This window comes from Rhinopithecus roxellana, chromosome 5 (genome assembly GCF_007565055.1).
Source record: "Rhinopithecus roxellana isolate Shanxi Qingling chromosome 5, ASM756505v1, whole genome shotgun sequence".
In the NCBI taxonomy this organism is placed as follows: Eukaryota; Metazoa; Chordata; class Mammalia; order Primates; family Cercopithecidae; genus Rhinopithecus; species Rhinopithecus roxellana.
Genome location: NC_044553.1, coordinates 111,794,098 through 111,807,349, shown reverse-complemented (window position 1 = coordinate 111,807,349; position 13,252 = coordinate 111,794,098). Strand labels below are relative to the sequence as shown.

Sequence of the window (13,252 nt, the reverse complement as noted above, 5' to 3'; positions counted from 1 at the left end):
AGGCACCCGCCCACAGCAAGAAGGTGCTGCCAACATCCTCAACCTCCCTATAAACAGAAGGTTCTAATCACGATAAGTCCGCTTGACCCTTGACTTCTTTCGGTGGCTGTCTTCATTTAGTCTTTGTGTAGCTATTTTAAAACCAGAACCAGTTTACACTAATTTTCTATGGGGAGAGAAGTGCTGTCCGTACCTTTTGATTAGGAGGATTTAAAAACAGGTTTGTTTGTGAGGAAGCAGTTCAGATGGTAGGACATTACAGCCAAGGACAGCCTCCTGCCTGGCTAATGTGGAGGTGGCTGCCCAGCTGGTGATCTCAGAGGCTAATTAAAGCTGCTAACTCTAACCTGGGGTGCTGTCCACCGTCTTCTGAGGACACAGGCCGAAATGGGGCAGGGACATCAACCAAGTTCACAGTCTTCCCCAGATGATCACAGTGTGGGCCCCTGAGCCTAGCAGTGTACGTGTCCCTGGTTTGCCTGAACCCAGAGCTCAGGGGCCGTTTGGTAACATTGCAGCCCAAAGTGGAGGTAGCTTCTATCTGGCTATCCCAGAGAGCTGTAACCAAGGATCCAAAGTCAGGAGGACAAGTTCTGCAGCATTCAGGCGCCTCTGTCTGCCTGGCACAGGAGACCTCACCCCGGAAGCACGCGTTGCCATCTCTTCAGTTTTTCCACAACCTCCCTGGAGCGGGTCGCCATAGCAATGGAAGGGCTGCTCCAGCCCTGTGGCCCAGGCCTTGCTCACAAATATCCCAAGAGTGGCGCCACCTCGGTTCCCCAATCATCCCCCTTCTCCCCATTCCCCTCCCTTCCTAACCTTCTGATATCTTTCACTTTAAAACCTATCTCAGGTTTTTAAACAGACTGCTGCCAGGTGGGCCTGGGTGTGTTCACAAACTTAGTTTTGTTCGGAACCTGCAGTGCCGACGAGGAGTAAGGCTGAATGTGAGAAGCAGGTAATTGGCCCGGCTTCCTGGGAACTGGGCAGGTACGGGGCTAGCCCTACCCTGACTGACAGACAGACAGGACTCCCTGGAGCCAGGGTCCTTCCCTCAGGGACACCATGACCAGCTGCACAGGTTGCATGCTGCACAACTCCCGTGGATTCTGTTAACATATTTGTTGACTGTGAAATGTGTCTCTGGAGTTGTATAATCCTGCTGCAGTTCTGAAGTGTGTATTGAAATCCATCTGCTCAGCCATGTAGGAGGTTGAGGTCTGGCCAGGTGAACCCTGAGGAAAAATGATGCTGAAGGGCAGTCAGGCTGAAATGATAATGAAAGCCCAGAAACCCATGAAACTCGGACTGGCTCAGAACGCTAGACCCTTTAGCCAGGGTCACTGAGCCTGGGAGGCAAAGGGGATCTGGGTCAGGGGTGAAGGTGCAAATCCTTGGGCCTCAGGTCTCCCTGGACCTGTGCCTGTCTTCTCTATGGAGTGAACAGACATGGGGTGCACCCACAGGCACATGGAAGAGGGGAGGCCCTCACTGGGGGCCGGAATAGGGACCCCTGAGAGCACTATGAGCACCTGCAGCCCCACTCAGAGTTTCTGGGCATGGGTGGGGACTGGTGGGTGCAGGGAGTGACAGGTGGGGGCAGCCCCACACCAAAAGTCTGCCCTCTCCAGGAGTGGTGTTCAGAATGCCCCAGTGCAGACCTCAGCCCCTTCCTCAACCAGATGGGGGCGCTGAGACCCCGAGAGAGGCATGAACTTGCCCAGGGTCACACCAGGAAGTAGAGCACAGAAGGCCTTGAATTCCCTTTCTCCCGAGCCCTCAGAGCCTACAGGGAGGCTGGGTGGTGGCAGGGTTAGCCCCTACAACCACTGAGGTCTTGTCCCCTGACCCACTGGGGTCTCTTCTGTGGATGGCCCCAGCATTTGTGGGAGACAGAGGTGCCAGTGTCTCCCTGGGTGTGCTGAGATGTGTGCCAGGCCAGAGTCCCTGAGCCCAGGCCAGTCCCCCACGTTCTAATGAATGTTTTTCCTGGTCCCCTCACCACCCCAGCTCACTGACTGACAGGCAGCCACTCTCCAAAGAGTCCCTGAACCATGCTCTCAAGCTCTCAGTGCCAGAGAAGGTGAATAATGCCCAGTGGGATGCTCCAGGTAAGCCAGCTGGGGGTTGCCGGGTGGGGCAGGGCGGGAAACTGCACTGTGCTGGGTATGTTGGAGGGGTGGGTGGTGTGGGGGACCACCACACAGAACCGCGGGAAGGGGCAGCTGGGGATCTTGTTGGTCTCCACGCTCCCAGGGACTCCACCAAGCCCCTTCCTTTATGGCCACCATCAGGGCCAGGCATGATGGAAAGGAATGGGGGGGAGGGGGGGCGAGATTTCTTCTTCAAGGAAGTTGGGAAGAAGAGAGGCCAGAGATAGAGACGGGTAGGATATCATCTGGGGCCAGGCCTTGGGAACTTGGATCTCTAGCACAGGGTTGCTGAGGGACAGGAGGAAGCCCAGATAAGCAATGCCTTGGGAGTTTTGGCTTTGTTAACTGGGGCAAGGGGCAGGTAGACAGATGTAGACTAGAAAGATTTGTTTTGGAGGCTTGAAACATTACATATTATTTTCTTGATCTTCACCATCAAATAATTGTGCCTTAAGGAAGGCAGAGTTATTTACTCTGACTCTGAGGAGTCATCAAAATGATAACAATAATACAGCTTTTGTGCACTTTTATTGGCTACACAACAACATTGTAACAACATAGAAATTTAAAAACAAAAAGAAAACAATAGGTACCCAGCGCAGAGGGCCAAGGCCGCCAGGTCAGCTGCCCCTCTCCCAGGCCGAGTGTCTTGGGGGGCTTTGGCAGGGATCTGGCCTGAACTGTGGGGGTGGGTGTTTCTTCTCATGCCCCCCACCCTCGCCTCAGAGATAAAGGAGTAGGGACTGGGCCAAGAAGAGGATCAACTGGTTTCTGAGAATGGTTTGAAAGACACCGGAGAGAGGCCAGGAACAGGGCCAGCTGGGTCCAGGGAGCCTCCCACGCTCATCCTCCCAGGATTCCAAGGCATCTCGCTGACTTGCTGAGCCACGTGGAGCAGGTCCCACCAGCTTGCTTAGGCTCAGACACCCCAGACTTTATAATCCCTTCTCTGCGGTGCTCAAAGAGCAGGTGTTGGCACCAGGGGCCTGGGCCACAGAAAAACCGTGGAGCTCAGCAAGTCCTGAGCATGAGTGATGGCACTGGCATTCCTGCAATTCAAGGGGCAGGAAGAGAGCCAGTGTGGGGGAGGCTCCGTGTCCCTTGGAGCCCCAGAAAAGCATCTGGCATCCCCAGGGAGAAACATGTAATCCCCAGCCCTGTGGGCCTCAATGCCTTCATCTGAATGGCTGTCGTCTGGCAGCCTTGCAGCAGCAGGCACGCAGCATGGGCAGGTTTTAAACAAGCAGGGGAGGGAGTCCCAGAGAGGGTGCCTTCAGACAGTGCTGGAGTAGAGGCATCTGAGCAGCCAGAGGCCGGATGGGGGGCAGGGAGAAGGCCCCGAGTTTAATGGCGAGGCAGGGCCTGGGTGGGCAACTGCAGGGGAGGTGACAAGACCATCACGATCTAGTGTATCAGGAATTTGGGAAGCTGACAGGGACGGCCAAGGTAGACATGCCCCAGGATCCTCCATCCTGTGTGCTGGGCTGTGAGGGAGACTGAGATGGACAATCTTCTTTCCTGCCCTCAAAGAACCCCCAGTCTGAGGGCAGACAGGTCCTCTGTAAAGGGCAGGGACAGGCTGAGGAAGGAGGGCTGCTCTCTGGGAGCTGTGGGGGCAAAGTGGGCCTCCTGCATTAGAAGAACCTCCAGCTGTCCTCAGAACCGCAAGCTACCTCTAGGCCTAGAGGTCTGGACTGAGTGCTCTGCCTTTGGGAGTTCAGCTTCCAGGGCTGGTGACAAGGAGAAAGGGGCGGTTTGGGAGGGGCTAAGGAGGAACCGTGGTTGTCAGCAGGCACCCAGAGTGGAGGCCACAGAGGGATCCCAGGTGCTTCCCAGGGCAGTGCTGAGCAGGCGTCATGGGCTCCCACAGACCTGGCTCGGGGGCCATGCTCTGCCCAGCACCCTCTCCTGCAGCCCTGGTGTCCTTGGGGGTGGAGGAGGAGCCTTTGCGCTAGAGTGTGGATGAGTTCCAGTTTCTCATGGATGGAGTGTCCACCGCGTGCCAGGCCTGGAGCGGAGCTTGGACTCTTTCTCATTGACTCCCCAGAAGCTTGGGAGCCCTGGGCTCTAGTCTCTGTGCAAGAAGGGGGATTGGGGCTGGCACAGATTGGGAGGGGTCTTGGAGCTGCCCTTTCACAAAGCAGCTTTTGATAAGATTGAGAAAAGGCAACTATCCCTATCAAAGACTGCTGGGGAGGAGGGATTCGTGGGATTAGAACTGAAAGTCCTCCTTCCCCACACAGTTGTGCCCTGAATAAGAAGAGCCAAGTCCTGTGCTAAGAGACTTTCTTGTATTCTTTCATTTTATCCTCATATCAGCAGCAGGGAAAGCATATGTATCACTCCCATTTGGTAGAGGAAATGGAGCTCAGAGAGGGTTAGTGATTTTCTCAGAGTCACACAACCGGTAAGAGGCGGAACTCTTAACTGGCCACACTGCCTCTTTGGGACGTAGATGGCATCACACAGTCTGGTCTTCCAGGTCTGGCCCTCCCAGGTCTGGCCAGCCCCTGCCTCCCTTCCATCTAACTGCAGCCCCTGGCAGCTCCTCTGGGGAGCTCTTGGAGTCTTGTACACAGGAATCAGGGCTCACTCTGGAGCCCTCGGAGGCTCCCAGATCTCTTTGAGCTCCCAAAAAGTTTGAAGTCCTGAGCTCTGGTCCCTAGGCTGAGCTCTGAGCTGCCCTGATGGTTGTACTCCCAGGGAGCAGCTGCACAAAGTCCGGCCACAGAGACACTGGAATCTGACCTTCACACAAAGGCAGCCTTGTGCTGGGCCCTGGAGACACATTACTTTTTACTTGCTGGCCTCTCTATATTAAGCATGAAGCCCAGCTGGAGAAGGGCAGCATCAAGACCAAAGAGAGGGAAGGGCACCCGGGGTGAGCAGCTGCTGGGGATGAAACTGCTGGAGGTGCTGGCCAGGGCTGGCTCCCTACCCGCTTTCTCCCTAGGAAACTCCCACACCCACTAAGGAGATTTTGAGATTGGGAAGCTAGGTGCTCAGCCCCACTTGTCTCCAGTCCAGTGAAGCCCTTTGTGGGTCAAGGGATTTGCTGGGCCTCCCTCGGTTTGTCACTCCAACCCTTCTCAAACATCGCAAGGGGTGGTGTTTCAGGCTGAAGCTATGAGCTAGGGAGCCGGAAAGAAGCCCGATACAACTCTTGTCCTCAAGAAGCTCACAGTTTGAGGCCGGGTAGCAGGAGGAGGCCGTTGGGATAGCAGAAGAAGGAGAACCTACCTGTCCTGGCAGCCTCTGATGGGGCTGGGAGTGGGGGCCGGCAGGAAAGGCTTTCCAAGGGTCAGAGGAAATGAGTGCCGGTGATTCCTTCTCCGTGATATGGAAACAGGTAATCCTGGCCCTGCCAGCCAAAACGAGTGGAATCTCTGGGGGTCCTTAGAGAAACATTTTCCACAGGGGTCAAGGCACCCACCCAGCCCCTGCCTGGACAGCCTCAGACACTGCCTGGGTGTCCCCTCCTGGGACCCTGCCATGTGGAACAGGTCTGGGGCAGGTCAGCCCAGGGCTTCTGGCTGGGATGCCCGATTTCTTGCTCAGATCTAGCTTGTCTCCAGTGGATGGAAACCCAGCCTGAGGTCTCCTGCACATCTCCTGAGCGTGTTCACCTTTACAGGGGCAGGTAAAGCACATCTTGGGTCCCTTACCCTGGTGGTCCAGGCCTGGACAAGTGGAATCCTAGAGGCAGGATTAAAAAGCTAAAACAATGACCACAGAGGAGCGTATAGAGAATATCTTGTCCACCCCAATTGTAATTCAGATGGAGAAACTGAGGCCCAGGGAGACCAGGGGTCTGCCCAGGGTTACTCTGCTGTGGTGGCCAGAACTCAGAGCTCTTGAGTCCCCGTCGAGAAAGCCAGGAGTGGCAGCTGCAGGGACCCTCTCCCCTCGGGCACAGAGGAACTACCGAACAGCTGACAGACCCTTCTGTGATAGGTCTTGTCCTCATCTCTCTTCATGTCCTGGGGCCAATGTGGCCCCTTCCTCTTCTGTATCCCCAAGAGTGTCTTGCATTGGGCTGGCCCTCAGCTCAGGGTCCAGTGTTGGAGAGAGGGCCCCTCCTGGGGCTGGTCTCTGCCTGGCCTTTGGAGGAAGGCCTTTGGGGTCGGTGCCCTGCAGGACCACTCTCAGAGAGAGATCTGTCCTAGGTCTGAGATCCACCTCTTCCTCAGGACCAGTTATTCCTCCATCTGCACAATTAGCTACTTTCCTGCAGCCTTTCCCACAGACCACAGAAAACAGCCCCAGCCTCCTGCTCTCTGCTGTTGTGTTGTTCTCCTTCCCGGCTAATTGAGTGACTGCCTTTGCTCTTTAGACGCCTTTATTCCAGAACCCCAGAGAACACAGCTCCCTGCCTGCCCAGTGGCCCCCAGCATAAAGGGTGGATGGATAAGATACAAGCCAGGGTCAGGCCAAGACAAGTGGCAGAGGGAGGAAGGGGGAGAGGGAGAGGGAGGTGGCAGAGAGTACCAGCCTTGCCTGGGAAAGCCCACCCCCGGCTCTCAGCTGACTTGGCACTTGGTGGGTGGGCAGTGTGCTGGTGGTGCTGCCTTGGCAGCAGGCTGTGAACTTTCTGGGGTCTCCACTGTGCTCTGGATCTAGTCATTGGTTGCCTTTTGGAGTCAGCTCCTGCTGGGATCTGGATGCCTTGCTGAGCAACAGAGACCTTGATTGTGTCCTTCCCCATTCTTGGCTGATATTGCAGCAGTGATCTTAGTTTGGGACAGAGCTGATGGTTGCACCCCTGTTGATGGGGCACAAAGGGGAGATGAGGACTACGTTAAGGACTGGCAATCATCCTGATTTCCTAAGTCCCTCCTACCCACAGGAAACCACCTTCAGAGAGGCAGGCTGAGAGGTGCCACAGCAGACCTGGGCCCACTCATATCCCTCCCTCATGCTTGGTTCTGAGCTGCCCAGCATATGACAGAGTTAGGGGACTGGGGCACACTCTCCACCCCGGCACCATCCAGGGGAGAGTAGACTTTGGACTCCCAAGTTTCCATTCACTGAACAGCCTGCCAGCTACTGACACAAGGCAGCTGCCGGGACCAACTGAGGCCTAGTCCCAACTCTGCCCCTAACTCTGCCATGACCTTGGCCATCCCTGCCCACTCTGGGACTCAGTTTTCTCATCTGTAAAAGGAACATCTACCTCTGATATGCTGCGTGTGGAAACTCCCTGCCCCAACTTCCCAAGATGACCCGTCTGGCTGAGGTCTCTGCCTGTATTCCTGATGCAGCTAGAAGCATCACATGCTTAATTTGATTTATTCTTTCAGCAAACACTTATTGCAAGGTCAGTGCTTACATCAGAAGCTCAGAGTCTAGGTACAAAGGGGAGAGAGAGATGTCTTGAATACCCACAATGTGCTAAGCCTTTTAATAATAATACGTTAATACAGTTCTTTTCAGTGTGGTCTATGCATTTCTGTATGCACATTTTTTGGTCCTCTTTTCACTCGATGTTATACTGTGAACATTTCCACATGTCATTAAATATTATGTAGTACTTTATTTTAATGACTGCATAGGAATCCATGGTATGGCTCTACCATAATGAACCGAATAGGAGACCAGTCCCCTGTTGGACATTTGGGTTGTTTCCAATGGCTTTGCTAACAGACACGGAGCTGTGCAGATATCCATCTCCACATTCTCGCTGTACATGTCTATGATTGCTTCCCTTGAGTAACTTCCGGAAAGTATGATTGCTAAGTGCAAGGATGTTTCTGTTTTAAACCTTTGGATATATATTGCCAGTTGTCCCCAAGAAAGTTGTACCAGTTCATGTTCTGCACTGCACTGCACCTTCCAGACAGTGGATGTTGTCTCTTTGCCTGATTATATCTTTGTTGCTTCAGGTTCTTTCCTTTTAGGAGAAACCCAGGGAGAGAGGGAGGTTAGGAGATGAGTTCAGATGGCTTCAGGAGATGTGGGTTATTGTGAGGAAAGGCAAGGAAGAAAAGAAGCTTAGAAAGAGGCTAGGAGGAGGTCGGGAGTGGTGGCTCATGCCTGTAATCCCACCACTTTGGGCAGATCACGAGGTCAGGAGATCAAGACCAGCCTGGCCCAACATGGTGATACCCTGTCTCTACTAAAATACAAAAAATTAGCTGGGCATAGTAGTGCGCGCCTGTAGTCCCAGCTACTCGGGAGGCTGAAGCAGGGGAATCGCTTAAACCCGGGAGGCGGGGGTTGCAGTGAACCAAGATCGTGCCACGGCACTCCAACCTGGTGACAGAGCAAGACTCTGTCTCAAAATAATAATAATAATAATAATAATAATAATAATAATGGGAAAGAAAATAAAAGAAAAAAGAAAGAGGTAGCAGGGAATGGGAAGAATGGACCTTCCTGGCTCCCTGCTCAGGTGACAACCAGCATTGTTGCAATTCAGCTCCTCCCTGCCTTGCTGCCTGTGCACCTGCTTCTGTGCACTCCACTCACTATGCTGTGACTTCCACCACCCCATTATCTCAGCTTGGCTATCCTGATCTCTGCAAGTCACTTCCAAACTCTGCAACAGAGAGGCTCTAATTGTCTGTCACCACCTACAGGGAGCACTCCCACTGAGCAGTGCTCCTGCAGGCAACCTTATGTGCCTCTGGCCAGGGCTTGCAGCTCCAGCCTCATGCATGTGGTCAGGGTCGCAGAGCCAGTGTCCAAGGCTCAACAGCTGTGGGCAACCCTTTCTGACTGTTCTGCCCTGTGTTTGGCACACCTTGCCGGTAGCTAAAACCCAGGCCCAGCCCTTCTAAGTCATTGTCCAGAGACTTCTCCTTCTTCTATAGAGAGGGATATTGGCAGAGGACACAGTGTGAGCAGAGCCCACAGGTGGGAACACATGGACGTGAGAAGATGGGGGAGGATTGCGCACCCCAGGGTAGGAGATGCATCTGTCTTCCCTTCTTTCAGCTCTCAAGGGCGGGAGTGAGCTTGGCAGCTGGCACCCAAGGCTGAGGCCACTGAACTGTGGTGGCCCAGGTCAGAAGGACACTGAGCAGGGCAGGCCCTACCTAGGTCTCTCAGGGGTGCAGGATGGGAAAGCAGGCTGGTGTGTCCCTCTTGAGGAGATATCTGCTCTGGGAGCCTGTCTCTGTGCTTAAGCACAACGTGTCCTGCCTCCTCATTGGCCACCCTGGGGGGCAAGGGTGAGGTCGGGGAGAGATGAAGGCCTGGGTCCTCTAGACACAGTCACTGGGTCTCCAGCCCTCCTGGGACTAGGGTTGGGCAGAGGTCAGCTCGTTCTTCCCAAAGAAGAGGGCCCTGGCCTCTGCTCGGGGCCAAGTTGCTGCTGGTAGCCAGGACTCAGAGGGGAGGGAACCTGACTTCCAGAGCTCCAGGCTGAAGAGGCAGCCCCGACCATGACCCCATCCTTCATTAGGCTCAAGGATGGAAGTCTTTAGTGAGGAGGCAACACATAGTCCTTGAAGGGCGGTAAAGTATGGACATGTGATGGAGGGAAGGGCATTGCAGGCAGAGTCACAGCACAGGCAAAGACACAGAGGCGGGGAACCAAAGAGAACTGGGAGCAGTTCAGGTTGGCTCTAAGGAAAGGTGTGTGTTGAGGCTGGGAAAGGTAAGTGAGCCCCTTGGGGAGGGCCTGCCTTAGAAGCCATGGTATCTACATCTCCCTGTGGCCAATGAGAGCTGTTGGGGGCTTTTGAGCAGGTCAGACCTGGGTTTAGCAAGGTCACTCTGGGAGCCTCAGGAAGGTGGGAAAAGGCCGGTGGCTGGAGGTCATGGCTGCCCAAGATCACCCAGCCTGAGCCTGGCACAGGACTTGGCGGGAGACATGATAGTCCTTTCCCAGAGGAAATGGGAGATGTGGTGCCGGGGTCTTCCTTGAAATTCACCATGAGAGGCAGCACCCCCATGGGAACAGAGCAGACTTGGATATGGAACTGTGGGGGTTTGGATGCCAGCTCTGCCACTCAACTCTTTTGGGAGGTGACAGTGGAGGATGGTCAAAGAATGACATGGCACATGGCAGGGGCTCAGTAAGCAGTAAGCAAGAGATGATGGGGGCCTCAGTGAGGGCAGGGGCAGCCCCTTTCCCACCAGGATCTCCTCTTCCATTTGGTCTAGAGGCTCAGACAGGCCCTGCTGGCTCAGCTGAGCTTGTGCAGAGAAAGGGCTGGGTCACGCAGCTGACTAGGAGGCCTTGTCACCCTTCCCAAGAGTGACAAGGGGTCCTCCAGGGCCAGGGTTCCTGTCCCTGTCAGGAAACAGCTGGGCTAATAGGAGACTGACCTTGCAGATCTATGAACCTTCCTTCCCTTCCCATGCCTCATTCCCCCCGTCCAAGAAGGATGTGAGATGACCTGACACAAAAGCACAGGCTCCACGGAAGAAGAAACAGGAAAAAGACAGAACCATGTAGCTGATGAGAGAGGAGAAATTAGGTGAAGAAATCTGTCCAAAATGTCCGTCAAGATTTTAAACACTCTATTCCCTTGATCCGGTAAACCTCCTTCTAATAATCTAAACGTAAAAGGAGGGCTGGAGGCTGGATATCACTTGAGCATCCTTCAGTGGAGAGTGGCAGAGTCAATTATGATAGGGCCCAACCGTGCAGTACGACACAGCCACACAGCATGCACACAATGGGGCAGGCATGCTAATATCACCAACATTAAAGATGGATGATTTGGCTAATGGCTAGGTTTGATTTGAGTCATATGATTTAAAACATACATTTGACTGAACGCAGTGACTCACACCTATAATCCCAGCACTTTGGGAGGCCAAGGTAGGAAGATTGCTTGAGACTAGGAGTTCAAGACCAGCCTGGGCAGCATAGCAAGACCTTGTCTCTACTAAAATTAAAAAAAAAAAAAAATAGCTGGGAATGGTGGCATGTACCTATGGTCCCAGTTACTTAGGAGGCTGAGGTGGCAGGATCATTTAAGCCCAGGAATTGGGAGCTCCAATGACCTATGATCACGCCTCTGCACTCCAGCTTGGGCAACAGAGCAAGACTTTGTCTCAAAAAAAATTAAATTAAAATTATTAAATTTATTTAAAACACACCCAGATTTCTGGTAACTTTTGGTCTCCATTCCTACTGGGTACCAAATCCTAGAGTTGAGGAGCGGCCACCCCATTTGGATGAAGTATGCGTTCTCCCACCTCCACAGTCCCCTTTGGGTGACAACCGCTCCTTGCTGCCTCCGTGATACTGAGGCCGCAGTCGGTATAATTATCATTGCCCTTGCACTGCAGTTTTTCTTTCTTTTTAAAAAACTTTACTTTTTAAATTGACAAAAATTATACACATTTATTGTGTACAATATGTTGTTTTAAAATATGTATACATTGTGGAATGGCTAAATCGATCTAATTAGAATACACATTACTTTACATACTTCACACACCTGGCTAAATTTTTGTAGAGCCAGGATCTACGTTTTGTAGAGATAAGGTCTCTCTTTTGTTCAGGCTGTCTGGAACTTTTGGCCTCAAGAAATCCCCCTGCCTTGGCCTCCCAAAGTGCTATGATCACAAGCATGAGCCACTGCACTTGGCCTGTAGTTTTTCGTATAATGGAAAAATATGGTCAGGCACAGTGGCTTATGCCTGTAATCCTAGCACTTTGGGAGGCCAAGGCTGGAGGATCGTTTGAACTTGGGAGTTTGATACCAGCCTGGGCAACATGGCTAACCCCTCCGTCTCTACCAAAAATACAAAAATTAGCTGGGCTTAGTGCTGCACACCTATGGTCTCAGCTACTCAGGAGGCTGAGATTGGAGGATGTTTTGAGCCCTGGGTGACAGAGTGAGACCCTGTCCCCCACCGACCCCAGCAAAAAAAAAAAAAGAAAAGAAAAGAAAAGAAAAATATTGCACTGTTCCATGTCTCTATCAAAAGCAGAGAAACAAAAGGTGGACTCCAAGGTCCATGTGTCTCAAGGAAAGTAAGAGTGAGCTCATTTCTTCCTGGAAAAGAAGACTGCCTCTAGTTTCACTTGCAAATCCTGGGGCACTTCATTCATTTATTATGTATTATAATACATTATTTACTATGATGCTGATACACTGCCAACCTGGTCCCAGGAGCATTTTGGGTTTGCTACAGGTGATTAATACAGTTAATAACATGACCTCTCCCCTCTGCCACCTTATTTTTCATAAAAAGCAATTGCAACAACAAAATAAAACCTAAGTCCTTGCATGTGTATTTGTAGAAAGAGGGCCTATCACTTTTTCTGTCATAGACGGCTAAATTGTTTTGTATTTCTTGGAACAAGTATGCACATTTTGGTCATTAAAAAGAGATTATAGGCCAGGCACGGTGGTTCATGCCTGTAATACCAGCACTTTGGGAGGCCGAGGCAGGCAGATCACCTGAGGTCAGGAGTTCAAGACCAGCCTGGCCAACATGGTGAAACCCCATCTCTACTAAAAATACAAAATTTAGCCAGGCATGGTGGCACGCGCCTGTAATCCCAGCTACTCAGAAGGCTGAGGTGGGAGAATCACTTGAACCCAGGAGGCAGAGGTTGCAGTGAGCCAAGATCGTGCCACTGCATTCCAGCCCGGGCGATGGAGTGAGACTTTGTCTCAAAAACAAAAAAAGAGATTATAGTGGCTGGGCATGGTGGCTCACGCCTGTCATCCCAACACTTTGGGAGGCCAAGGCAGGCTGATCACTTGAGGCCAGGAGTTCGAGACCAGCCTGGCCAACACAGTGAAACCCTATCTCTATCAAAAAATACAAAAAAATTAGCCAGGCATGGTGGTGCATGACTGTAGTCCCAGCTACTCAGGAGGCCGAGACAGGAGAATTGCTTGAAACCAGGAGGTGGAGGTTGCAGTGAGCTGAGATAGCACCACTGCACTCCAGGCTGGTCAATATAGTGAGTGAGACTCCATGTCAAAAAAAAAAAAAAGGAAAGACAGAAAGAAAAAAGAGAGAGATTATAAATGCTCAAGTTAAAACGTTTGGCTAGAGATCCCAAGACTGACCTCTGCTCTTCTTGGCAACCTGGGTGAACAGGTGAATACAGAGGAGTGTGAGCTTCTAGAGGTGAAAGTCGCCTTTTCTCTGGTCCAGGCCTAGGAGGAATCTGCGCCAGG

At 52.4% G+C, this 13,252-nt stretch overlaps 1 protein-coding gene across 4 annotated transcripts in view; it reads left to right on the top strand.

Moving 5' to 3' along the window:
* Window positions 1–13,252, top strand: part of ACSBG1 (acyl-CoA synthetase bubblegum family member 1) — a 64,983-nt gene that overhangs the window by 24,570 nt on the left and 27,161 nt on the right. For 2 of the 4 annotated variants that reach the window (XR_004057302.1, XM_030930538.1), the window contains exons 3-4: window positions 854–958; window positions 2,011–2,111. Coding sequence is in view for 2 of the 4 variants with exons in the window: in XM_030930538.1 (XP_030786398.1) it covers window positions 854–958; window positions 2,011–2,111 (206 nt within the window). In the remaining 2 variants the exon portion in view is untranslated. Of the gene's footprint in view, window positions 1–111; window positions 221–853; window positions 959–2,010; window positions 2,112–13,252 lie in introns of those variants that run through there. The other 2 variants (XM_030930539.1, XM_010378657.2) reach the window with 2 other exon arrangements.